This window comes from Phodopus roborovskii, unplaced genomic scaffold (assembly GCF_943737965.1).
Source record: "Phodopus roborovskii unplaced genomic scaffold, PHOROB, whole genome shotgun sequence".
In the NCBI taxonomy this organism is placed as follows: domain Eukaryota; kingdom Metazoa; phylum Chordata; class Mammalia; order Rodentia; family Cricetidae; genus Phodopus; species Phodopus roborovskii.
The window spans coordinates 17,921,403-17,946,081 of NW_026126567.1; the positions used below are offsets into that span (position 1 = coordinate 17,921,403).

At 47.0% G+C, this 24,679-nt stretch overlaps 1 protein-coding gene across 1 annotated transcript in view; it reads left to right on the forward strand.

The window, feature by feature from the left end:
• Spag1 (sperm associated antigen 1) overlaps positions 1–24,679 on the forward strand; it is a 44,020-nt gene that overhangs the window by 18,086 nt on the left and 1,255 nt on the right. The window contains exons 10-16 of the mRNA XM_051202758.1: positions 5,623–5,904; positions 6,281–6,380; positions 10,604–10,756; positions 14,477–14,637; positions 18,430–18,562; positions 20,646–20,772; positions 24,103–24,264. Coding sequence (XP_051058715.1) covers positions 5,623–5,904; positions 6,281–6,380; positions 10,604–10,756; positions 14,477–14,637; positions 18,430–18,562; positions 20,646–20,772; positions 24,103–24,264 — 1,118 coding nt within the window. The remainder of the gene's footprint in view (positions 1–5,622; positions 5,905–6,280; positions 6,381–10,603; positions 10,757–14,476; positions 14,638–18,429; positions 18,563–20,645; positions 20,773–24,102; positions 24,265–24,679) is intronic.

Genomic DNA, 24,679 nt, shown 5'->3' on the forward strand with positions numbered 1-24,679 from the left:
TGCACAGCACCTTCCAGCACTTTCCATGAAAGCTAGCCATCTGGGAAGGCTTTCTGGTCAAGATCTGAAGCCAACATGGTTGGTGTCCTTGGCAACAGAGTCTCACCATCTTGTGGTGGGCAACCAAGAGCGATGGCAATAGTCTGTTATGGGCAGGTTTTCCCCTGCCAGTCTGTTCCCACTGCCACACCAGCCCCAAATAACACACAGAGACCCTGTTTTAGATATAATTCTGTTGGCCAGTTACTTGTAAGGTGTAGGGTTTTTCCGCCCTCCGCCTGTCTGATCCCGCAGCCGCACCAGCCCCAAATAACACACTGAGTCTCTGTATTTGATATAATTCTGTTGGCCAGTTACTTCTTTCTTATCGGCTAGCTCTGTCTTAAATATTAATCCATTTCTATGTGTTTCCGCGTGGTCTTGCCAGTTGAGAGGCGGCTGGCGGTTCTATTCTCTCCAGACTCTTCCATCTTGACCCCTCCTTCCTACTACTTCCTCAAATCCTCCTTGTCTCCTAGTCCCTCCTATCTTGCTTTCCTATTGGCCAACAGTTCTTTATTATTAACCAGTATGAGAAACATATACAGAATGACATCTCCCATCAGTTACTAGCATTTCTTATTGGCTTGCTCTGTTCTAAATATTATCCCATTTCTATTAATCTAAGTATTTCCACGAGGTCTCATCTTATTGGAGAGTGGGCCTGGACTTCTGATCTCTTAAGTCTCTCCATCTTGAATCTCCTCCCTTCTCCTTCCGGAATCCTCCTTGTCTCCTAGTCCCGCCTATCTTGCTTTCCTATTGGCCAACAGTGCTTTATTCATTAACCAACAAGAGAAACATATTTACGGAATGGCATCTCCCATCAATAGCCTGCATTGTTTTGGGTGCCTTTGGGGCCTCTGTGACGAATAAGCCACTCTTTGGGAACTGAGGCACAGTGCTAACTCCACAAGTGACGATTGCTCACACCTGCTCTGTGTGGGAGGCTGCGATTAAACTCTCAGCAGGTTTCTTTCCCTGCCCTTCTACCTTGGCTTTGTAGATCTTGCACTGGGAAAGGCCTGCCGGTTGGTCGGAGTTCCTGCTTTCCCCCTCAGAACTTGCTCATCTATTTGTATTTCTGCTTCCCTAGCAGGATAGACTGTTAGAAGCGGTTGTCACAACAGCTGGCTGTCAGGCTTCGGTGCTGTCTCTTTGCAGGCAGAGAAAGTGAGCACCCAGCCTGGCATGGAGACTCTTGGCTGCATTCCCTGCAGTTGGGAGGCAGAGGGAGGAGGAGCCCAAGATCCAGGTCTCCAGGGTCTGCAGCTTGGGCTATAAGAGCCAAGTCTCAAAGCCCAGACAAGCTCTTACAGTGCTGGTTTAAACTGGAATATGAGGACGCTGAAGTCACTCACCAGTGAGAGTAACATAGAAATACCGCCTTTGCCCTAAAATTGGTAGGATTTGGAGGTAGAAGGCAGAGGTTTCTGAGAGGAAGATAAGTCTGATTGACACTAACATGAGAACTCACTTCTGTTGGGCGCCATACGAACAACTGAAGGGGGATGCCAAACTAGGAGAGCAAAGCGTTAATGGGCTTTTGATATGAACAGTTTTTACAGAGTCATTACAAAATGGACAAGCATATTAGTACACAAACCACTAGGGAAATTACTAATGTAACAATTTATTGCTGTGAAAATTAAGTGTGTTTTTCCTATCAATTTTTCTATCACAGGAAGAAAGTGCCCTTTGTTGTAGGTTAAACTCTTTAAAAATAGTTACACACATTTTTTGAATATAACATATTTAGATATCATCTAATCTACACATTATCATGGAAGGGCACTGAATGATGGGTCAGAAATAGTTTTCTCTCTCTCTTCTGGAGTGGGGGGCAGGGGAGTATTGTTTCTGTAACACTTGCCAAAGGAACCATCAGAGAGAAGCATCTTATGAATCTCTTCAGTAATAATTCACCACAACCATCAGATTTAGTTTCCTAATCAGTGGTTTAAGTCTCTGTGGAGAGTATCTGCCTAGAATACAAGGCCCACATACATAGACACACACCTACAGACCACTCACACAGAGATATACCACACATACACACACAGATCCACAGACATACCACACATACACACCACACACACACACAAACACACACCCCAAACACATAAGACATACCACACACATACTACAAATATCCTGACACACACCACAAATACCCCCCCACATACACTTACTGTCTCTCTCAGTCTCTGCCTCTCTCTTTCTCTCTCTGTCTGTCTCTGTCTCTCTGTTTCTCTCTCCTTTGCTGGTTGCATATCTTCATTTGGGAAGAAGTCCTTTCAGTTTAAGAAATGGTCACACGGTCACACTCTGTTCCTGAACATAATTTTCAAACTTCGAAGGTTTCGGTGTGTTATCAACTATGGCCAAGGTCTAACTTGGGGACATTTTTATCACCCCTCCCCCAAGCCATCTCATTCCTGTGAGCAGCCCCTCCTTCCTCAATCGCTCCCCCTGCCCGCCTTCAGTCGCTAGCCATTACTTTTCATGGTTTGCATGTTCTTTCTGTTTCACACAAGTGCACACACATATAGTGTAGCTTTTTGTTTTACTTTTGAGGCAGGGTCTTGCTGTGGAGACCGTGCTGGCCTGGAACTCGAGACCTCCAGCCTCAGCCCTTTGAGCGCTGGGATGGTAGGTGTGTACCACTGGGCCTGGTTTAAGACTGAATGATTTTCTAATGTTGAACTACCACTTTATTCTTTTTAAATTTCCTTTATTTTATGTTTACAAGTGTCAGATCCCCATGGAAATGGAGCTGTGGGTGGATGTGAGCTGCCATGTGGGTGTTGGAAACTGAACTCGGGTCCTCTGCGAGAGCAGCTCTTAATCACTTAGCCATCGCTCCAGCCCCTGCCTTTTCATCCTTCAGACACAGCACTCTTAGTCCTGCTGTGTGGTCTTTTTAGTGTATGTTTTGTTAAGATTTTCTTGTCACTACTACAGCCAAGGCCTTCCTGCTAGCCAGGCCTCATCTAGTGTTGATTATTGCTGGCCCCTTCTGTCCTGAATCCTCTTGGTTTCCACATTCCTGCTTCTCTACTTTAGACACTCTTCCGGCTCCACAAGAGACTTCTCGGCTTCTCCCTTAGGTGTATTTCTCAAGGAATCCCCCCAGGGGTCTGGTGACCTTCTGATGATTCTTTCTGTGTCTGTTTAACATGGCCTGGCCTCCTGACAGTCCACCAGCATTGTCCTGGCTCCTATGAGTTCCCAGCAGGACTCATGAGCCCCTGTGCTTACCTCCCCCAGAGAGGTAAGCACATCTCAAATGCCAGCTGGGGCTAGCCTCTCCCTCTGTAACTGAGTGGATTCCTTGTGTCTCCTGCCTTCACTTGTAAAGTGGGAATCATACTGTCGAGTCTGGAGTCTGAGGGTTAATGGAGATTCATGTTAGGGCCTTGACTCCTGTTAGCCATCTGTAGTCATTTTGGTCAGCCGTGAGGAGATGCCACACAGAGGGATGAAATAATGCGAAATTCCTCCTATCTCTGCTGGCAAGGCTGCAGGGGGCCACGGTGAGCTGTGCAGACTTCAGGAAGCTCTCCTCACTGGCTTCCCCTGGGGACAGCAGATAGTCTTCTGACTCACAGCAGGGAAGACTCCCTAGAGCTGCCAGCGTGAGGCGGAAGTTGAGTTTATTACGGAAAGGTTCTGATAGAGATGTACGCACAGGAATCAGGGAGGGGGGGCTAAGGGGAGGAGCTGAAGACAATCCCTGCGAGTGTCTTGCCCACAGCTCCACAGAGAACTTGGGTGGCCCTTGAAGGTATGCTGTTTAGAGGATATGCCGGTCAAGGGGAAAAGTCGTTGCACACCTTTTATCTTAGAAACTTGTCTTCAGTAGAGGAGAGAGTATATAAGGTACTGTATGGAGTTCATCTAACCGGTTTTACAGGCTGAGAAGATAAGGATGGGTCAGAAGGGTCCAAGGAATCCACCATACACAGGCCACAATCCAGGCCTTTTGAGTGTAAATATGGCTCATAGCCTTATTTGTGTGATTTTTTTTTTTTTTTTAATTCTCAGCCAGTGGGGGTATCCAGCCTCCTTCCCTCCCCACATTCCCTTTTCTCTTTCTGTCCACTTTTTATACCAGTTTGTGCTTAGAGAGTTGGCTGGGGGTGGGGGGACTTTAGTATGTTTACCAGTCTTGTGATTAATTTCAATTACACAATCTTTTCTATTATTATAGTAACCGAGCCTCTTTTGGTTGGTGATTCAGATTGGATTTCATTTTTGAACTTGTATGTGAGTGTGGTGGCTCGCATCTGTAATCTCTAATATTCAGAAGACTGAGGCAGGAGGGTTATCATGAGAACCAGGCCAGCCTGGGCTATAGCATGAGCATCTGTCTGAAAAAGGAGGGGGGTGGGGAAGAGGGGAGGCGGAGAAGGCGTTGAAAGAGGAGGAGGGGGAGAAAGATGAAGAAAGGGATGAAGAGGGGGTAAGAGGAGGAGGGAGAGGAGGGTGGAGAAAGCTATTATTGTATTGTCTAGTCACCATGGGTTTTCATACGATAACTGTGGTTTTCTCCTCTATCTCAGATCTTCGCCTTTCTTTGTAAAGATGATAGAAAATACAGCCAGGAAAAGTTGGATTAGAACTTGTTAAACAGAGGAGGCTTAGAAACTTGGGTGTTTATAGTTTTTGTTTAAAACAAAGTCTCAGTATGTTTCCCTGGGTGCCTGGCAGAGATCTGCCTGCCTCTGTGTCCGTCCTCCATTCAAGGCAGTACCACCAGCTTTAAAAACCTTTTTTTTTTTTGCATCATTTTGGAATACTTAGTCACTCTGCTTTAAATATTGACAAGACACCCACAAGTGAAATGCATACCATTTTCATATTTAAAACTAGAATCAAGTTATTAATGTCTGGAACTTGAAGTTGAATTCAAGAACTTTTTACTTTGATTGGAAAATTCACCATTTTGTTTTTATTTTCGTAGTCCATGCTGGCCAAGAATTTGTCATAGCCTCCAAGGGCTGTGATTATAGACATGTACCACCACATCCAGCTATGAGCGGAAAGTTGTCTATTTTTAGAGCCTCATTAAGCCCTAAATACTTTGTAAGATTTTGCTAACTTCATTTTCGAAACGAATTGGGAAAAAAAATTACTTTGACTTTATCTTTCAAATGACCTTTTTCTCCTAGTTCCCAGACACTTGGGTATAGTTCTCACCGTGTGAATCAAGTTCTAGTGACTCCATCCATCCATCCATCCATCCATCCATCCATCCATCCATCCATCCATCCATCCCTAAATGGCCAATGAAAGCAAGCTCTACCTGGACAGGTGTAGTTCGGTGACAGGGATGGCTTTGAAAGGCCAGCTTGCGGTCGCCTGCCCTTCAGCAGTTGAGGAGTTAATCTCAGGCTTGCTCCTTGCAGATGGGCGCGGGACCGGGTCCTCGGGGATCCTGGGGCCGGGCGGGCAGGACGCCCACTCGGGGCGGTGGGGAGCTGGGACTCCGCCCGCGGGGTGGCGCCTCCCGCCCGCACCGGCCAGGCTGGATCCCGGGCCGGGGATGCCTTCACCTCCCGCGCTCGCCTTTCCCTACAGCCAGCAGCGCCATGGGCAACATCCAGAAGAAACTGCTGGGCCGGAGCGAGGGTGGCAGGCGGTCGCGGCGGGGCCGGACCCCGGGGCCCCGAGCCGAGCAGCGGGGAGGCCTGCCTGAGCCAGCGACGGCCGGAGGCTGCGACAACCCGTACCCCAGGGAGCCCCGAGCCGCCGATGGTCCCGGTGACCTCAAGAGGCACGGCAACGAGCTGTTCCGCGGCGGGCAGTTCGCCGAGGCGGCCGCGCAGTACTCCGCAGCGATAGCGCAGCTGGAACCGGCAGGTAGGCGAGCCCGTGGCCACCACTGCGGGGTCCCCGGCTGCCGGCTGGAGCTGGGGACAGACGCCGGCCTCTCTTTCCCGGCGACAGACACTGGCCCCGCATTCCTTCCCGGTGACTAGTCACCGCGCCACCTGACCTACGTGAGCAATATCTCGGAATGCGGAGCCTGTGCCTGTGCCGGCCGGGCAGGTTTGCATGGGGCCCTTCCCTCCCAGTGCGGGGACAGCTCCTCCTTGGAGATCTGCAGGACTAGCAGGCTGTGGGACCGACTGCAGTGCTGTGCGCGCAGAAAGAGACTGACCGCAGTCCTGACAATTCAGTGAACGGTGATTCTGCTAATGGGTTTTTAACTGTGTTTAATTAAATGTGGTTTTAGGAAGCGCAAGTGCAGAAGAGCTAAGCATCTTGTATTCAAACAGAGCAGCAAGCTATCTCAAGGAAGGGAACTGCAGCGGCTGCATCCAGGATTGTAACAGGTAAACGCGGGCCAGGTTTGTCAAGAGATGGTTGTAATGGCAGTGTGGAGAAGGCAATGTGTAATAATAGCCTTCCAAGTTTTCTGTTATAAGATCCTAGATTCCTAAGACTGTTTCAAGCACTGTAACTAGAAAGTAGGAAACCCCTAAGTCTACACACACAGATACACACACACACACACAATACAAACTTTTTCTTTTCCCTGCTCCCACCAAAATTTGTGCTTTTCCCTCTCCATCTGGATTACCAGAGATGCCTAATATCTGGTTTTGGGCCACTTGTCACCCGGCTGGCTAACTTCTGCTGCATTTTGCTCAGGCTTTCTCCAGTGGCCATCCAATGGCTCAGTACTGTGCCCAGATGAACTCCCTTGGCACCACCTGGCCCCCACACTGGATCCACTTCCTTCCACTCACCACCTATGCCCCAGCCTCCCTTCTGCCACCTTGTTCCAGACATGGGTCGTGTTGTCTGCTGGTCTTTGCACCTAAAATCCTGCTCAGCTGCTGGCCTACGTGGTGGGTTTCCCCAGGCCCCCTGGTCATCAGCAGGCTGAACACTGGTCCCACCCTTAGCTGAGCTTGTAGACAGAGATCCTTGACCATTCTCTGCAGCAGCACCAAGCTCACTACCTGCCCAGCTGCATGAATATATGCATGGGAATAAAACCCTGTGTTTTCTTTTACCATTAAGTCGTAAACCCTTCAGCAAGAAGTTACTATTAGCACATCTGAACACAATGAACTGTGTTCCAGGTGGACTAACACAGGCCTGGTTTACTACTGCTGTCTCATGGAATCAGAGATGCTCACACCTTCTCACCCACGGAAACACTAGTTTGTCGTCGTCATCTTGGTTGTCGTCTTTTTTGGTTTTTCGAGACAGGGTTTCTCTGTATTGTTTTGGAGTCTGTCCTGGAACTAGCTCTGTAGACCAGGCTGCCCTCCAACTTCTAGAGATCCACCTGCCTCTGCCTCCCCAGTGCTGGGATCAAAGGTGTGCACCACCAACCCCTGCCAGAAGCTCTAGTCTAAACAATACATTTATGAGCCCTGTTTATAAGGCAAGCGGTTTCTTTCGTTGACTTGGTCAGCTTATTGATGTAGCATCAGCTTGGAGTATTTGCATGTCCGGTGTCAAAAGAAGCTCTGTGGCACGTGGGTGGGTGTTTGTTTGTTGATGCCAATCTCATAAACTGGAGTTTAATACAATAGGGTTTATATTTTGGTTTGGCCTGTTTCGCCCACAGTTGTGCCAGCTCCCATTAGCTAACTGTGATGTTTTCAGGATTTTATGAGCTGGTTGACGTTGGGTGGGTAGCCTGAAATCGGTCATGGTACGAGCACAAACCGCATGAACACAATCAGATGCCCCAAATCTGAGCGCTCCCCACACTGAGCCTGTTAAACGGTCCCCATTGCCTGTGACTGAGAGGGCCATGTGAATGTATGAGCTTGGCCTGTCGTGATCAGCAGGGAGAGCTTCCTTTCTATGGCAGTGCCTGTCTCTCTCATGTATTGCTCTGGAGGACACCAAAGATGGAGACTCCAGCCCTGGTGTTATCCACTGAGCCTAGAACCAGAGGAGCTGGTCCTGGGGGAGCCAGATGGCCCCTGGGAAGTGGGGTGGGTGGTAGCTTAGGGAGAGTGACCCCTGAGCTGTGTTCTAAGCCCAGGAATGTGGCTCTGCCAGTCAGTGCTGACCTCTGTGCAGGCTGACCTACTTAGGTGTTTTCCTCTGATACCTGCTGAGATTCCCAGCAGGAGGGCTGGAGATGGTGTTTACTGCCAGACTTGCTTTCACTGCAGAGGTGTGCTTCAGGAGCATGTCCAAATTAAGGGCATATGTGAGTCTACATGAACGAGAACTCCTTTATTGGTAGAAGTGTGATGATCACCCCAAAGACTGCACACGTTTTAGTTTTCAGTAATATTTGCCTTTTGAAGAGTTCCACGAGCTCTTGTTGTAAGTCAAACCTTGAGAAAGAAGCCAGCCGGGAGTCGTGGCTCACCCATGTAATCCCAGCACTTGGGAGGCTGACGATGGATCAGGAGCTGAATGAAGGTCGACCTCAGCCACAGGGAGAGGCTGAGGCCAGCCTGGGCTACCTTAGACCCCGACTCAAAAAAACAAGCCAGACATTTTAAACATGGAAAAACTTTTAACCTGTGAAGATACTGTTTTAATTTAAGAATTATTTTTAAAGCATTTAAGTCACGTGTGTGCCACATGTGTGGGTGTCTGAGGAGGCCAGAGATGTTGCATCCCCTGGAGCTGGAGTTACCGTGGCTGTGAGTTGCCTGGTGTGGGTGCTGGGATCAAGCTGAGGTCCTCTGCAAGAGCAGCAGCTGGTTCTAACCCTGAACCGTCTCCCCAGCCCGAAGACACGTGTTTATGTATCTTTGGAGCAGCAGGGTTTCCCAGAGGCTTGTTTGCAGAATCACGCTTGGAAAAGGTGGTGGTACACAGGGCTGTGGGCCTACTCCCGCCTCATTTGATGGCTTCTCCACATTTTAGCATGTGGGCTTCATGTGAGACATAAAGAGGCTATCATGCTTAAGTAACACACACACACACACACACACATATCACTGGACAGCTTCCTATTTAGAATATTCTGATTGATTGAAGTTGCCTCTGCTCCCGACAGACTTGCCCACAGGGAACTCATGAGTGTCACCATTGTTAAGCTGAGTAGCCAGTCTCCTGTCCCGGAGCACTCTGCTATGCATGCTCTCGGCGCTTGTCTGTGTTTATGGTTGGATGAGTCTTCTCGTTAATGGAATTTCCATTCATAAACTCATACCCATTTTCAGGATTTCGGTTAAAGAATAAAAACACTAAATCCTTACATTTCCTACGATAGAAAGTGATAAGAACCGTGTATCCCATTCTATCAATTTTAGATTCCAAGCTTAGTTGATTGTGCGGTTCCTAGAGCATTGAATGCCTGTGGGATTGGAGATGGTGTTGTGGGTGTGGCAGGGACACCTTTGCCCTCTCTGGTCTCACAGATTAAATTTATCTTTAGTGATAATGAAAGTACTTTGCAGACTAACCAGTGCAAAATGAACACTCATGATTAACAGGAAAGACCCTTTTGGTCTGTTACTGACATCCATAGGTAGAGTTTTTTCATCGAGACCACCGGTCAGTTCTGCCTTGCAAGCCACTCCCAAATAACCATACAGAGACTTATTATTAGTTATAAATGCTTGGCCCATAGCTTAGATTTGTTATTAACTAACTACTACAACTTAAATTAACCCGTTTTTATCTATGTTCTGCCACGTGGCTTGGCACCTTATCTGAGTACAGCATGTTCATCTCCTGCTTCCTCTGCATCTTACTCTCCACTCCCAAGACTCCTCCCTTCTTCCCAGCTTCCTCCTACTCTGGCTTTCCACCCAGCCTCTTCCTGCCCAGTCAGGTCATTATTAACCAATGGTAATAATACATATTTACACTATACAAAGATTGTTCCACTGCAGACAACTTTTTACAATGAAATCATAATGAAATAAAAAGTATTAGAAAGCTGATTTCAGAAAACATCATGCAAGTTCTTGTGGTTTAGTAGTAAGGTACCTTATTAAATATTATAATGCTTAATAAGACACAATGAAGAATTATCTCTCAAAGTGTGTGTGTGTGTGTGTGTGTGTGTGTATGTGTGTCTGTGTATGTGTGTCCTCCATTTTATCTTTTGAGACACAGTCTCTCACTGATCCTGGGCTTGACTGCTTACAAACTCACTTAGACCTGCTGGTCAGTGAGCCTGTGCTTGCCCCTTCCACTCGGGGATAACACACAGATGCTGCCATGGTGATTTTATGTAGGTTCAGGGAATCTCAATTCAGGGTCACCTGCTTACAGAGCAAGCACATTCCTGGCTGAGCCATCTCCCTTGTTGCAAGTCTTTGTAAGCGGCCCACAATGTAATTCTTGAAGCATCGCTCTGGGGCTGGTGCCACCATGGTTCTGCCAGGGGACTACGGAGGCTGCAGTGCCAGGGAGCTCACACTGTATTGTAGGACTGAGGGCGCTCCAGAGTGCTTTGTTGTCCGTGGGCTCCAAGACAGTGAGATTGCTGTGCTGCCAGGACCCCAGGATGAAATATGAGGTGTGATGTGCAAGAGTCTAGTACTGCAGTGTGCATAGTTAGGTAGAAAGTACAGGGCTCTTCTCAAGGTAACCGCTGTGTAATATTCTGTCCTCTTAGGGCTCTGGAACTTCACCCATTCTCAGTGAAGCCTCTTCTGCGACGAGCAATGGCCTACGAAACCTTAGAGAAATATGGGAAAGCTTACGTGGATTATAAAACAGTGTTGCAGATAGACTGTGGAATCCAGCTGGCAAGCAGCAGTATTAACAGGTAATCGGTCTGAGGCTGTCCTCCAGGGTCTGTGTCCGTCAGAAAAAGGGTCAAGCTATTCCCGTCCCTTCTTCCAAGAAGGTTGTCAAATTTGTTACAGGCCCCCATCCACTTTACCGGAACGGTCCTCTCTTCCTAACTCGGTTTCTCAGATCCCTTCAGGATCCCTGGCTTATCCTCTTATGTTTATTTCTGTGACGTCACTTTACTTACTTTGATAACACCATGTGTGCAGCTTCTGTGTGCTTCTTAAATCTGGCTGTCAAAAGGTGTTTCCATGGATGTCCAAGTCAGCACTGGCACTAGGACAGAATCTAAGTAGGTGCTGTAGACAGACTGCAGATACACCTTCTCACAGGGTTTATGCATTCATGCGGGCGCCATGTCTGTTGGGGGGAACGCGCCTGCTGTTTATGCTCAGGAAGAATGCTTCGTGAACATGCTCATGTACTCTTGCAAGCAGACGCCTGCCTAGGAGTATTACTTAAGTGATGAAATTGCCAAGAGTTTGATCTAGTTAAAAGTCTGACCAAGTTATCCCATGCAGGAGAGTGAGAAGACAAGAATCTTCAGACTATGGGGCTGGAAGTATAGCTTAGGGCTATGGATTCAAACCCTAGTAACACAGACTTCATAAATATTCAGGTAAAAATTGAAGCCTATGCATCAGATAACATTTCCTAGTTATGTATCATATTTTATGGTATTTTCTCATTCCATTTTCCCAAACGGCAGCTTTTCAAGCATCCCTGGCTATCCTGGACCCTGTGCTGGTCTTAGTGCGCCATGCCTCACATACCTTGTAAAAGACAAAAGCAGAGGTGGCGTGATCTCTTGCCTCTTGGAAGCAGTGTAAGACGGAGCACCCCCGGTGGGACAGTGCACTGGACAGTGAGATGCAGGGATTGTAGAGGGTGAGGCAGGCCTGGCCGTGGCTCCTGTGGAGGACTTGCTCAAGTGCCTATGAAGGGCCCTAGCAGAACACCAGAAGGTTGTGAGCACTTGAGGAGATGGTGAGGATGGCCTGGTCCAGGAGGTGGTGAGGATGGCCTGGTCCAGGAGGTGGTGAGGATGGCCTGGTCCAGGAGGTGGTGAGGATGGCCTGGTCCAGGAGGTGGTGAGGATGGCCTGGTCCAGGAGGTGGTGAGGATGGCCTGGTCCAGGAGGTGGTGAGGATGGCCTGGTCCAGGAGGTGGTGAGGATGGCCTGGTCCAGGAGGTGGTGAGGATGGCCTGGTCCAGGAGGTGGTGAGGATGGCCTGGTCCAGGAGGTGGTGAGGATGGCCTGGTCCACACGGATCCATTTTTCAGTCATGCCCTGCCTTCCCCAGGGTTCTACTTCAGTAGCAGCTGTTGGTGGGAGCTGTCCCTTGGCAGTCACCCAACTCAGTGGAAGAAAGTGGCATGTTCAGTCTGAGCATCCCTAATTCTGAAAGCCCCAAACTCAAAACGATTCAGAATCGGAAACTTCTTGAAAGTCTACATGAATTTCAGTACCACAGTAACACGCATGCACACACACATGCCCCTCACTACCATGGTATTTCAGGAATCCAAACAATAGGGTCAAAAAGTCTGTGGCAATAGGCTCAATGGCATGAACTGTGTATGGGAGACCATGTTGATTCTAATTTCTCAACTTTCTGCATTGTTCTTCTTTAAAACACACACACACACACACACACACACACACACACACACACACACACACAAAATTGAACACCTTAAATTGTATGGTCCATGGCATTTAGTGAACACAGCGTCATGAAGCTATCAGTTTCCTCTTGTTTTGTTACCTTTTTATCTGACTCCGAGGCAACCCTGTCCCCATCAGGCAGTCACGCCCTCTCCTCCTTCCCAAGTCCACAGCAGCCAGCCATCTGCTTCCTGCCTTTTGTGGATTTGCCTATTCGCGGTTTTTCTTTTTTTTCATAGAAATAGAATCATAGACTATGTACTGTTGTGCTTGACAAAAGGTTTCTATGATTCATCCATGGTGCAGTGTATGCCAGCCCCGACTTTATGTCCTGTTCCTGTATGCACAGTTCGAATCTTTTAAAAATTCTTTTATTAATCAGTCAGTTTGATGGTCACTCTGGTTGTCTCTGCCATCTTGCTTTTACAAATACCGTGTCTGTGGCGTCCCTGGATAAGTTCTCATTTATTTGCTTGCCCACTCCACTTCCTTTGGTTTACGAGTAGGAGAGGGATTGCTGGCCCCGGTGGTAATGCCGTGTTAGCTTTCTGAGGTTGGTATTGCGCATTTACATAGGACACTTTCAGAGCAGTTGACTTTATTACTTTTTGTTTTGTTTTGTTTTGTTTCTTCCCGAGACAGGGTTTCTCTGTGCCTTTGGAGCCTGTCCTGGAACCAGCTCTTGTAGGCCAGACTGGTCTGGAACTCACAGAGATCCGCCTGCCTCTGCCTCCCGAGCGCTGGGACTAAAGGCGTGCACTACCACCACCCGGCAAGATTTAGTCACTTTTTAATGGAATTTAAAAGTTGGGCAATCATTTTATAAGAAAGACGAGGAAGCTTTAGGTTTTCCACGTTCTTCCTAATTAAAACAATTTCACTTCATTCATTTTTATGATGCCAGATTCATGCTTGCTTTTCCATATTATTAAAGAGCATTGTGGGAAATCAGACACCAGCAACTTTTTTTTTTTTTTTTAAACATCTGCTTAGTTTGGTTTTGTCTTCCATTAACGTCTGTCTCTCTTCCCCTCTAGGAACCTTAGTATGTTAGACTCTCTGCATCGCTTGCCCTGCCAACACCGCATCTCTTTTCAGCTGCCTCTTCTTTTCCTCTCTTCTGGTAATAACAAAGTTTGCTTCAGACTCCTGTTTTCAAAATCTTTATCTTCTACTGTTGTGGAGGGCTATACATTAATGTTCAAATTTATCTTTTCAAATACAACCAAGGAGATGTAGTTATATTATAACTGTAGTTTATAACAGAAATTTCTATAGGAAAAACTATAGAAAAAACATGTATAATTATCCGTAGGTAAATATAAAACTTTTTTTTTTATACAAGAGTATATGCAATTACAGACCCAACTAACATGAATGCATTTCACTAATTACCAGCCAGTCTTGGGAAGTTCCTTTTAAAAACCAGATATCTGTTCCTTTTTAAAACCAGATATCTGTCCCAAAGACATAACCCAATATTGCTTTTAAATCTAAGTTCTACTTTAAAAAATAAAAATAAAACTTTGAGTTAGGGGCTCCTCACTGTGGAGTCCTGGCTGGTGCATGTCTTTAATAGCCACATGAGTTCAAAGCTCCGGAGACAGGGCAAGATGGTAAGGCCTTATCTCAAAACCAAAACGGAAAACCCAAGAAGGAAAAGGAAATGGTCTAATTAAGTAATCAATGCCAACCTCTAAAAGTCCTTGGAAACAGTTTATAAGGACTGCATGTTTTTCTACAAGGAAGCACACTTAGGTACAGCTCAGTCAGTATGGCTATTTTATTGTTAGATACAGCTCTGTCAGTATGACTATTTGTTATTACTATTATTATTATTTTGGTATTTTGAAGACAGGGTTTCCCTATGTAACCCTTGCTGTCCTTGAACTCCCTCTGTAGATCAGGCTGGCTCGAACTCAGGGAATCCCTCTCCTCTGCCTCCCAGGTGCTGGGATTAAAATCACATGCGTTACTATCGCAGTGCAGTCAGTCTGATACTTTATCGAACCTTTCTCTCTTTAGGATAACAAAAATATTAATGGAGGTAGATGGACCAAAATGGCGGGAGAATTTGCCACCCATCCCAGTTGTACCTACGTCTGAGCCACCACAAGTTCAGCATCCTGCTGCAGAGACCCCAGACCAAGAGCCACATCCCAGCGGTTGCCCACCGGGCATCACAGGTTGGAAGGACTACTACATCTTGAGCTACAGGAGCATATCCGGGGAGAAACTAAGGGGGCGGAGCCTGGTTGTCCCACCTGGGGGTCAGACTTTTCTGCCTCTTAGAGACTGGACTGCTTCTCACCTCCAAGTCTGTGTGCCCAGGAAAGGGGGGTAAGGAGTAACAGGCTTGAGGTGGTTCCCAGAAGTAAATGGAGGTGCATGCACACGGGACTTGGCCCTTGTGCTACCTGTGGAAGCCAATGGCCACCTCTTAGTGTGGAGCCGGCATTATTGAGAGGAAGAGAAAGAAATTGAGCTGTTGATGATAGATTCAGGGTAGTTAGATGCTTGTGTAAAAATGCTTGCCACACAAACCTGAGTTCAGTGTCCTGTGGTGGAGGGGAGAGCAGACCGCCCCAAACTGCCTCTGAACCCCATGTGCTTGCTGTGGGACAAGTCACACATACGCATCACGCAGACAAATGATTCTCAAATGACAATGTGCAGATCTACAGTTGGCAAATTTGGGTGCTGGGTAAACACCACACCAGGTTTTAAAAGTTTGACATTTGCCGAGCCTTGGTGGCGCACGCCTTCAATCCCAGCACTCAGGAGGCAGTGCACACAGATCTCTGTGAGTTCAAGGCCAGCTCGGTCTACAGAGTGAGTTCCAGGATAGGCTCCAAAGCTACACAGAGAAACCCTGTTTTGGAAAAAAAAAAAAAAAAGTTTTACATTATTCATCAAATATTTATTGAATCTTTAAAGGTTTATTGATTTTTATGTGTGAGTACTTTGCCTGGATGTATATATGTGTACCACATATGTGTACCAGATTATGTGCCTGGGACCGGAAAAGGTCAGAAGAAGGCATTGAATCCCCTGAAACTGGAGTTACAAATGGTTGTGAGCCACCACATAGATGTTGGGGACTGAACCCAGGTCCTATGCGAGACAGCAAGTGCTCTTAACCACCAAGCCATCTCTCCAGTCCCCAGCTTTTAAAAATCATGAGTGTGTGCCTTGAGTACAGGCACACATAGAGGCCTGAAACATCTGGCTTAGTGCCAGGCATCAAACCCGAGTCCTCTACACGCATATTCTTTTTATTTTTATTTTTTTTTATTTTTTATAACCAAGTCCATTGAAATGAAAACAAACATTTATAGACAATATTTGGGAATTTGGGCATCATTCTTTCCAAACTACTTCCTGCTGGTAAGGGGCGCTGTCATGGGGGATTCTAAGAAGATGCAGAAATCCTAGCTGTAGTCTGTAAGGCTGCTTTATCTAAGCTGTTTTGAATGTAGGATCACTTGGAACTCTGTTTCAGGCGGTCTGGCTTGATCAAGCCACATTAGTCTGGAAGGAATCCACAGCTTTTCATTTTCTGTGGAAACAAAAATAGAAATCCTTTTCCCCAGTAACTTGTCCTTGAACTTAAATTTTTGAGTCAGAGCATTTTTTAAAATTTATTATTTTACATGTCGATCCCAGTTCCCTCTCCCTCCCTCCCTTTTACCCTCTCTGCCCTCTCACATGCACCCTAACCACACTCCTCTCCCATCCCCCCACCACAATTCCATATGTAGGGGAATGTCATCCTGTTGGGGTCATGTAGATCTGACAGGTCATGTGAAGTAGGGACTAGGGCTTCTCTCCTGTCTCTAGGTTAAGGCAGTTATCCCTCCATGGGGGATGTGTTCGCAAAGTCCTTTTGTGCACCAGGGATACATCCTGGCTCCACTGTCTGAGGTCCCTTAGACTGCTCAGTCCTTCTGGCTGAGACCCATGTTCAGGGGGCCTGAGTCAGTCCCATGCTGGCTTCCCAGCTATCAGTCTGGAGGCCTTGCTCAGGCCTTAGCTCCTCCTTGCTCAGGTAAGCTGTCTCTATGTGTTTCTGCTGCCTGGTCTTGTCCTCTCCATCTGCGTCTGGGTTCTAGTTCATCTCAGTATTTATGTATAGGTGTTTGCTCCTGTTTCCAACAGGTATTAGATGAGGGCTCCATGGATAAGTTAGTTGTTGATCTCACTATCCGGGAAGGGCATTTATGGTAGCCTTTCCACGGAAGCTCAAATTGTTAGTAGGCGGCAGTCTTGGAGTTCTCTAGACCTTTGTGTTCAATTTTATCTTCAAACCAATATTAGCTCCCTCTTTTATGTTTTCTCTCTCTCTCTTCCCCTCCCTCCCTCCCCCCCCCCTCTCCTGTCTTCTATTCCTAACCAGGCTCAGTCTTCCTGGTCGCACGTGTTTTCCTTTCCTCTTCCTCATTTTCTCCTACTTCTCTCTCCATTTGCTGCCCCCCCCCACTTCACCTGAGCTCTGGGGGACTTGTCCCTTCCAGGTTCTATGAGGGACTTATATGAATCTCTTAGAATACACCTTGTATCCTAGTTCCTCTGGTGGTATGAATTATAGGCTGGTGATCCTTTGATCTAGGTCTAAAATCCATATATGAGTGAGTACATACTATGTTCCTCTTTTTGTGACTGGGTTACCTCATTCAGGATGGTTTCTTCAAGTGCCATCCACTTGCCTGCGAATTTCAAGATTTCATTATTTTTTTCTGCAGAGTAGTATTCCTTGTGTAGATGTGCCACATCTTCATTATCCATTCTTCAATTGAGGGGCATCTAGGTTGCTTCCAGGTTCTTGCTATTACAAATAGTGCTGCTATGAACATAGTTGAACAGATGTCTTTGTTGCATGGATGTGGATCCTTTGGGTATATGCCTAAGGGGGATTGCTGTGGTAAACGAATTCCCATTTTCCCGAGGAACCACCATACTGATCTCCAAAATGGCTGTACGAGTTTGCACTCCCATCAGCAGTGGAGGAGTGTTCCCCTTTCTCCACATCCTCTCCAACATGAGTCATCATTGGTGTTTCTAATTTTAGCCATTCTGGCAGGGGTAAGATGGTATCTCAAAGTTGTTTTGATTTGCATTTCCCTGATAACTAAGGATGTGGAGCACTTTAAGTGTCTTTCAGCCTTTTTGATTTCCTCTATTGAGAATTCTTTCTTCAGTTCTGTACCCCATTTTTTAATAGGGTTATTTGGTGTTTTGTTGACTAGTTTCTTGAGTTCTTTGTATATTTTGAAGATCAGCCCTTTCTACAAGCATATTCTTAAAAGATGAGCCATCGTTCCGGCCCCAGCTTTGTGGGTTTTTTTTTTTGTTTTGTTTTTTTTTGTTTTGTTTTTTGCTTTGGTTTGAGTGAGGGTTTCACATAGTCCAGCCTGGCTCCTAACATGATAGAGAACCATGAGTAACCCTGAATGCTGGGCCTCCCACCTCCACCACACAAGTGCTGGGATTGCCGGCATGCACCACCATGTCCATTCACTGACTGTATTAGTAGCCTGTCCAGAGACTTACTCCACCCTAAATCCAGCTTAATGAAATGTCTGAAGTACTACTACCCAGGTGTTCGACAGCATGCTTTTCAATTACAGGAAACCATAGGGCTTGTGACATCATGGAAGCAGCTGTGAGACTGCCTCACGCTGGGTCAGTGTCCCAGTGTATGGCTTGGTTCTCTCATCTCTCACACAGTTCTTGTTCCTGTTAGTTTCTCCAGAGTTCCAGTGGAGAAAAGAACATGTGTAACACATTGCTCGCTTGTAACAGTGTTACAACTGTTCATACACTCAGCTCCTCCTCTTTCATTTTATGTTTTACTGTTTAGCCTTGCTCCTCCAAGCACTTGACTCTTCCATGGAGAGTTTACTGATAATTGTTCTTAAGCTCTTATGGATGTACTCACAAAATGTTTTCTCTATATATTTATTTTACTGTTTCCACAGATGAAAAAATGTTTCAAGTCCTTAAGGAAGAAGGAAATCAACTTGTAAAGGACAAAAACTATAAGGATGCCATTAGTAAATACAGCGAGTGCTTAAAAATTAACAGCAAGGAGTGTGCCATCTATACAAACAGGCAAGTTCTTCATGGTATTCTGTATGTCTTCTGTGAATAGCTTCTATTATTTTAAAATCATTTTTAATAAATTAGCTTAATAAAATTCATTAATAGCCAGTTCTATGTAATGCTTCTAAGAATCAGTATGCAAGCTATCTTGGGTGTTTCTGAAAGAGCTGAGCTACAAGAGTTGGAGGAAAAGGTTGAGAAAGTTGAAAATCTGATGCCGTGGTCTCATGGGCCACCATTGCTGATGGAGCTGGTCCTCCTCTGTCCCTGCTCTGTCTGCTTGTCCAGGCTGCAGTAAGGTGGGCCTAAGCTCTGTCCAGTGGACATGGGGGTTGGGTGGGGGAGTGACTGGTGACCTTTAAACTACTGTCGTGCTAAAGGAACGACAAGTTTCTTTTATAGTTTGTGGCAGGTTGTTCTAGAACTAATTTTAACACTGATACTTCAGGGATTTGTTGGGAAGGTAGGAGACAGTCACTGGAAGAATAATCAGTTTTAAGCATTTTTTTTCTAGTTATTTCATATAATTTTTATTTTTTTTGAGAATCTCCATATATGAGTACTGTATTTACATCATTTCAACCCCTCCCTCCGATAAAGTCTATTTTATGTGTGTTTTGCCTGTATTGGATGTATGTGTACCATGTGCATTTGTGGTACTTGCAGAGATCAGAAGAGGGTCATTGATCCCATGGAACTGGAGTTCCAAATGGCCGTCAGATACTATATCACTATGTGGATCCAGGAACCAGGCCCAGGTGCCCTGCCAAGAACAAGTGCTTTTAACTGCTGAGCCATCCCTCCAGCCCCTCAGATAAATTCTTGACTAGCCTTTTAGGGTGGCATTGTACGTATTACCCTCTTGGGGCCACTGCTGGCCAAACACATTGTCACTACATCCAATAGATGAGTTTCAGCCCTTGCAGAATGGGCAGGAATGGCGCTCAAGTATTTCTGGAGACCCTTTTGCCCATGGCTGGTGTGGCATGGAGCTCATTGCCTGGTCCTGGTCCTGCCCTCTGCAGGTCTCCCATTGTGTAGTGTCTTGCTGCTTGGAAGGTCCAGATCACTGTTCCAGAATTGCACTCTAGACCCGCTCATCCCTCCCGGATCTCCACTCCCCTCTTATCCTTTTGCTTCTCAGATCTGTTTTCCGACTTCCATATTGGAGAAGTTGTGATTGCCTTTTCTTTCCCAAGTGGGTGGTAACCTTGGGGGGGGGTCTCCTACCCTCTGACTGTCAGCCCCCCTGAGCGCCCACTGTCATCTGACTGGTTAGCAGTGCCCCCTGCGGCATCCCGGCCTTCTCTTCTTTCTGTAGCTGCCACCTGTTACAGACATGCTTCTGCTAGGCTCAGGATGAAGCTGCCCGTGGACAGGGGGTCCTTTGTGATCTGGCCTGTCCTCTCTCCCAGCTCCACCCCAGCCAGGCTTTTCCTACTTCACCTACATCAGGCTCTGTCCTGGGAAGGCTGTGCCCAAACTGTCCTTGGCCTCCCTCCTTGCTGTCACTTTTTTCTGCCCTTTCTGCCCAGTGCTGTGGCAATGTCATCCTCCCTTCATACGCCCATATGCATGCCTGCCTTTAAGCTGATGAACATTATCTTCCGGGAAGTCTGTCTGCTCACTCTGTCCCACAAGACCTGCTGTGGGTCTCAGCTGCGTGCTTCCAGAACCCTCTACAGATCTTATTAAGATGCTCCCTTTCCTTCTTGTTCTGTTTCCTACCTTGTTGCGTCCTCCTTTTGGGTCAGGGTATGTCTGGATTGCAGTGGTCTCCCCAGTAATGTTGTCCTCCCCAGTGAGAGCACCACGCCTGACTTCAGGTTTTATGCCCCACTTGAAGCAACTAGGTACTTCCCCTTCTTTTTAAACATACTATAGAAATTTAAAAAAAAAATTTTTTTTATCGTGTGTATGTATGTGCAGGTGTCCGATCCCCAAGAGCAGGGTAATAGGCAGCCATGAGCTATCCAGAGCGGGTGCTGGGAACTGAACTTGGGTTCTCCGCAAGATGGGCAAGTGCTTTTTAAACACCGCTAACCTCCCAGTCCTACCAGCTGTCTAAATACACTTGCGTGTGTTGTGCCAGAGCCCTCTGTTACTTGAAGCTGGGCCAGTTTGAAGAGGCGAAGTTGGACTGTGATCAGGCGCTTCAGATAGATGGAGAGAACATGAAAGCTTGTTACAGACTAGCGCTCGCCCAGAAAGGACTCAAGGTAAGGTCATCTGTCTTTGTGTGTTAATTTCATCCCTGGACAGACATGCGTGTGAATGTCGGGATCATGAATTCACAGTGAGACTGAACCTGGGTATACACCGACCTGCTGGGAAGCCCCAGAACCACCCTCATCTCCAGTGTGGACCCCATACTTTCTAAATTCCCAGCCAGCTTGACTTCAGTCCCCAGGGAGCACTTGGCTAGTTTTCCAGCTCTACTTTCCTAAGGCATCAGGGAATCCTCACTTTAAGGGAGATGGCTTATTGCTGCTGTTGTGTAAATATAGGAAACTTTCAAAGAAAACAAAAACACAACCATTGGCTTCCAGCAAAGATTGCAGTTGGGGCACTGGCGGGGAGGGGAAGGAGGAGAGAGGCATCCTGATGGCGAGGCGATGGCACGCGCAGACCACCCAGCAGGAGCTGGGAGAGATGTAGCCAAGGCTTACAGTGGGCCCTGAGGTAGCGCTTAGCTGATGGCGGGGGGGGGGTGGTGAGGGGGGACGGGACACTGCAGCAGTCATTCTCACAATATACTGTAAAGAAAGCAAGCTCTGCCTTATGCAAACTCTCCTGAATGGAAACAGTTTCCCTTCCCTGTTTTATAAAGACTGTGTGTGTGTGTGTGTGTGAGAGAGAGGGGGGGGGGGGAGAAGAGAGATGTAGCTAAGGCTGGTCTCACACTTCCTATAGCAGAGCCTGGCTTTGAAGTTGGTTTTCTTGTCTCCACCTCCCAGGTGGTGGCATTCTGCATAGAAAAATGGGTCACTGACTGTTCACATGTAGGGAATAACATTACCAGGGACCTGTCATTTCAGAATACATTTCCTGAAATGTATTTTTTAGAGGGAGGTGTGTGGCCTATTCATACAGGGTTCACTGTAGTTCAGGGTAGTCTGAAAAATCACTGTGTAACTGAGGCTAGCCTCAAACTGGTGATCCTCCTGCCTCAGCCTCCCAAGTACGAGGAAGATAATTGGTACATGACATGAAGACTCTCACTGGATTCTTTTTTTCTTCCATTCCCTTAGGTTGTTTTTGGAGACAGTTTCAGTGTAGCCCTGAAAAAGTTTTATAGACCAGGCTGGCCTTGAACTCAGAGACTCACCTGCCTCTTCCTCCTGAGTGCTGAGATTAAAGGCGTGTGCCACCACCACCAAACTCCTACAGGACTCTTAAATGTCTCTTGGCCCCTCCTTTCTCCTTTTTCTTGTTCTTTTCTTCTCTACACCCTCCTCTTCCTTCTTTCTTCGTCTCCCCCTGTGAGTGTTGGAATTTCTACCTGGTAGGACAGCGTTGCATTGGAACAGGAACCACCTAGCATACCTCCTTACCTCTTTCAGAACCCTCTCTCCAAATATGACTACATTCCAATGTACTGAGTTAGAATTGGGGGAGGGAGGAGTCACATGGCAACAATAGGTGAGGATTAATTAAAGATTATTTGAAGGTAAAATTGGAAGAACAAAACAGTATAGAGGTGGGGGGGGGGGGCTCTGAGGTGATAATGGAAAATAGCATCAGATCATCAGGTCTCTCCCTGTAGATCCCTCATCCCCTGTGAGGACAGGGTCATCAGGTCTCGATTAACAAGTCTCCCTGTAGATCCCTCATGCTCTGTGAACACTGGGTCAACAGGTCTCTCCCTGTAGATCCCTCATGCTCTGTGAACACTGGGTCAACAGGTCTCTCCAGCTCTTGCGTCCTCCCGGTCTGCATAGCGCCAGACCTGTGCTTCCAGCATCTGTAGGGGTCAGGAGGGAGTGTTGGCCGCAGTGCACGCTGTGTCTGTTCCCCACCCACCCCCACCCCATCCCCTCCTTGCTAGCAGCATCCTAACCTGTAAGCCCCACATTCCAGAGATTTCCTAGATGGCAATGTGACACCCTAGGTTCAAGAGACTCATTCAACACTGACTCAACCTTGAGCTTTGGACCAGTAACACGTGCACTCTGTAGGGCCATACCTAGAGCAGGTAGCTCATGCTGGCCTCTCCTGTTGAAAGTCAGAAGCTCTAACGAGGCTGGAACTTTATACTTCCTTGGAGTGAATCTTAGCAATGCCATGATGATGCAAACAGATACCAAGTTGGAGCAGCTCCCTCCTTCGATTAGATTGTTTTTCTAGCTTGGCTCTGGCAGCTTATCTATTCAGCAGTTTGAGATCTATGCCAAGTAAACTTGATGTTAAGCTCTTCATGGGCTGAGACTTATGTGTCAGAACTTGGTCTTGGACCCAGGTGGCAGGTTCCCTGCCTGCACCTTCAAGCTGAAGGCTGAGAGCAGAGCTGTCTTTAGGGGTGTGTGTGTGCATGTGCACGTGTGTGAGGTGTATGCCAGTGTGTGCTCATGTATACGTGCATCCATGTATGTGCCAGTTCTTTGCAAGAAGAGATATTTACATGTTTGGCTTTTATTCAGAAGAAGAGATACATGTTTGGCGTTTATTCAGAATTTATCTTACTGAGGGCTAATTATATACTAGCTACTGTCAGTTGGATTTCAGGCATGGTTCCCGACTTTAGTTTCTAGCAGTAGCAGTGTGCAAGGCCCAAACGTTAAAAAAGAACAGTACCTAGTCGAGTATTGCTTTAACAGTCTAAGCATGTCTCTTAACAGTATTACCGTAACATGTGAGTTCCTGCCCTAACTTCCTTCAGTGATGAGCAGCAGCGCTCAAGTGTAAAAGACAAAAAAAAAAAAAAAAAAAAAAAAAAAAAACAAAACCTTTCCTCCCCAACATGATTTTTGGTCATGGCGTTTTTCGTCACAGCAATAGAAACCCTAACTAAGGCACCAGGGCAAACCTCTCTGGTTGTATGAAGGATACCTACGTGGGGTAGGATGGGAAGACCCACCTAAACCTGGGTGGTAACATTTCATGGACCGTGGGTTTGGACTGAGGAGAAAGCAAGCTGAGCACAGACACTTGTCTCTCTCCGTAAGTGTAGATGCATGTGACAGCTGCCCCTGCCATCACACCTTCCCTGGCATGACAACTGTGCCCTTCAACCACGAGCCAAAATAAGCCCTTCCAGCAAACAAGGAAAGTAACCCAGGGCTAATGAGCTCACCCATTTCTTTCGTTCATTCAGCAGACCAGTGCCTACCATGCTTAGAACAGAAGTTTGTGGTGAGCTGCTTGACTACCTCTGCGCTCTCTACGCCGCAGTGGAGGTTCGCTGGAGTACGCTGTATATACTGACTGTCTCTCAGCACACTCATCCATGCCCACTGTGTGAATGGCACTGGTGGAAGCCACCTGTAGACACTTCACAAATCGCTGTCATCCAGGCTGTCCCCAAACCATCCTGTTAACTCATTTTTCAGAATTGCCAAGAAAGCTTAGGCGACCCCAGTGAAGCCCTTCTACACCCAGACATGGGTGGGACAAAGATGGAGCTGCAGGAGGCAACCACACACCCCGACACTAAGAACGGCACAGCGCCTCCCAGCAAAGGAAGGGGGAGGAGGAGAATCGAAGTCCAAGAGGTATTTGTATTTCAGATGCTTTGAAAGCACTCCACTGAGATCTTATATGGAGTCCTAAGGTTATATTCCTGTGAGTTCTACAGGATCTTTCCCCGTTTATTCTGATTGTCTTCATAACTGGCTCAACTGTTCAGACAATTTGCCTTTGGATGTGTTTCTCAGCATGGGCCATAGTAGGTGTCAGTGTGTCAGGACAGTTTTTATTGTCACCTCTGCCTGCTGTGCCTTGGGAGCCCTAGGCCATAGGTTCCTCTTGGAGTAGACATGTGAAGAAGACAGGGCTCATCCTCAGTCATGCAAACCACTTCTGGTGGGAACTCTGCCAGGTCAACATATTGCTGTTTTGTTTTGGTCGCTCAGTAGATCAGGCTGGCCTCGAACTCAGAGATCTGCCCCCTAGTGCTGGGATTAAAGG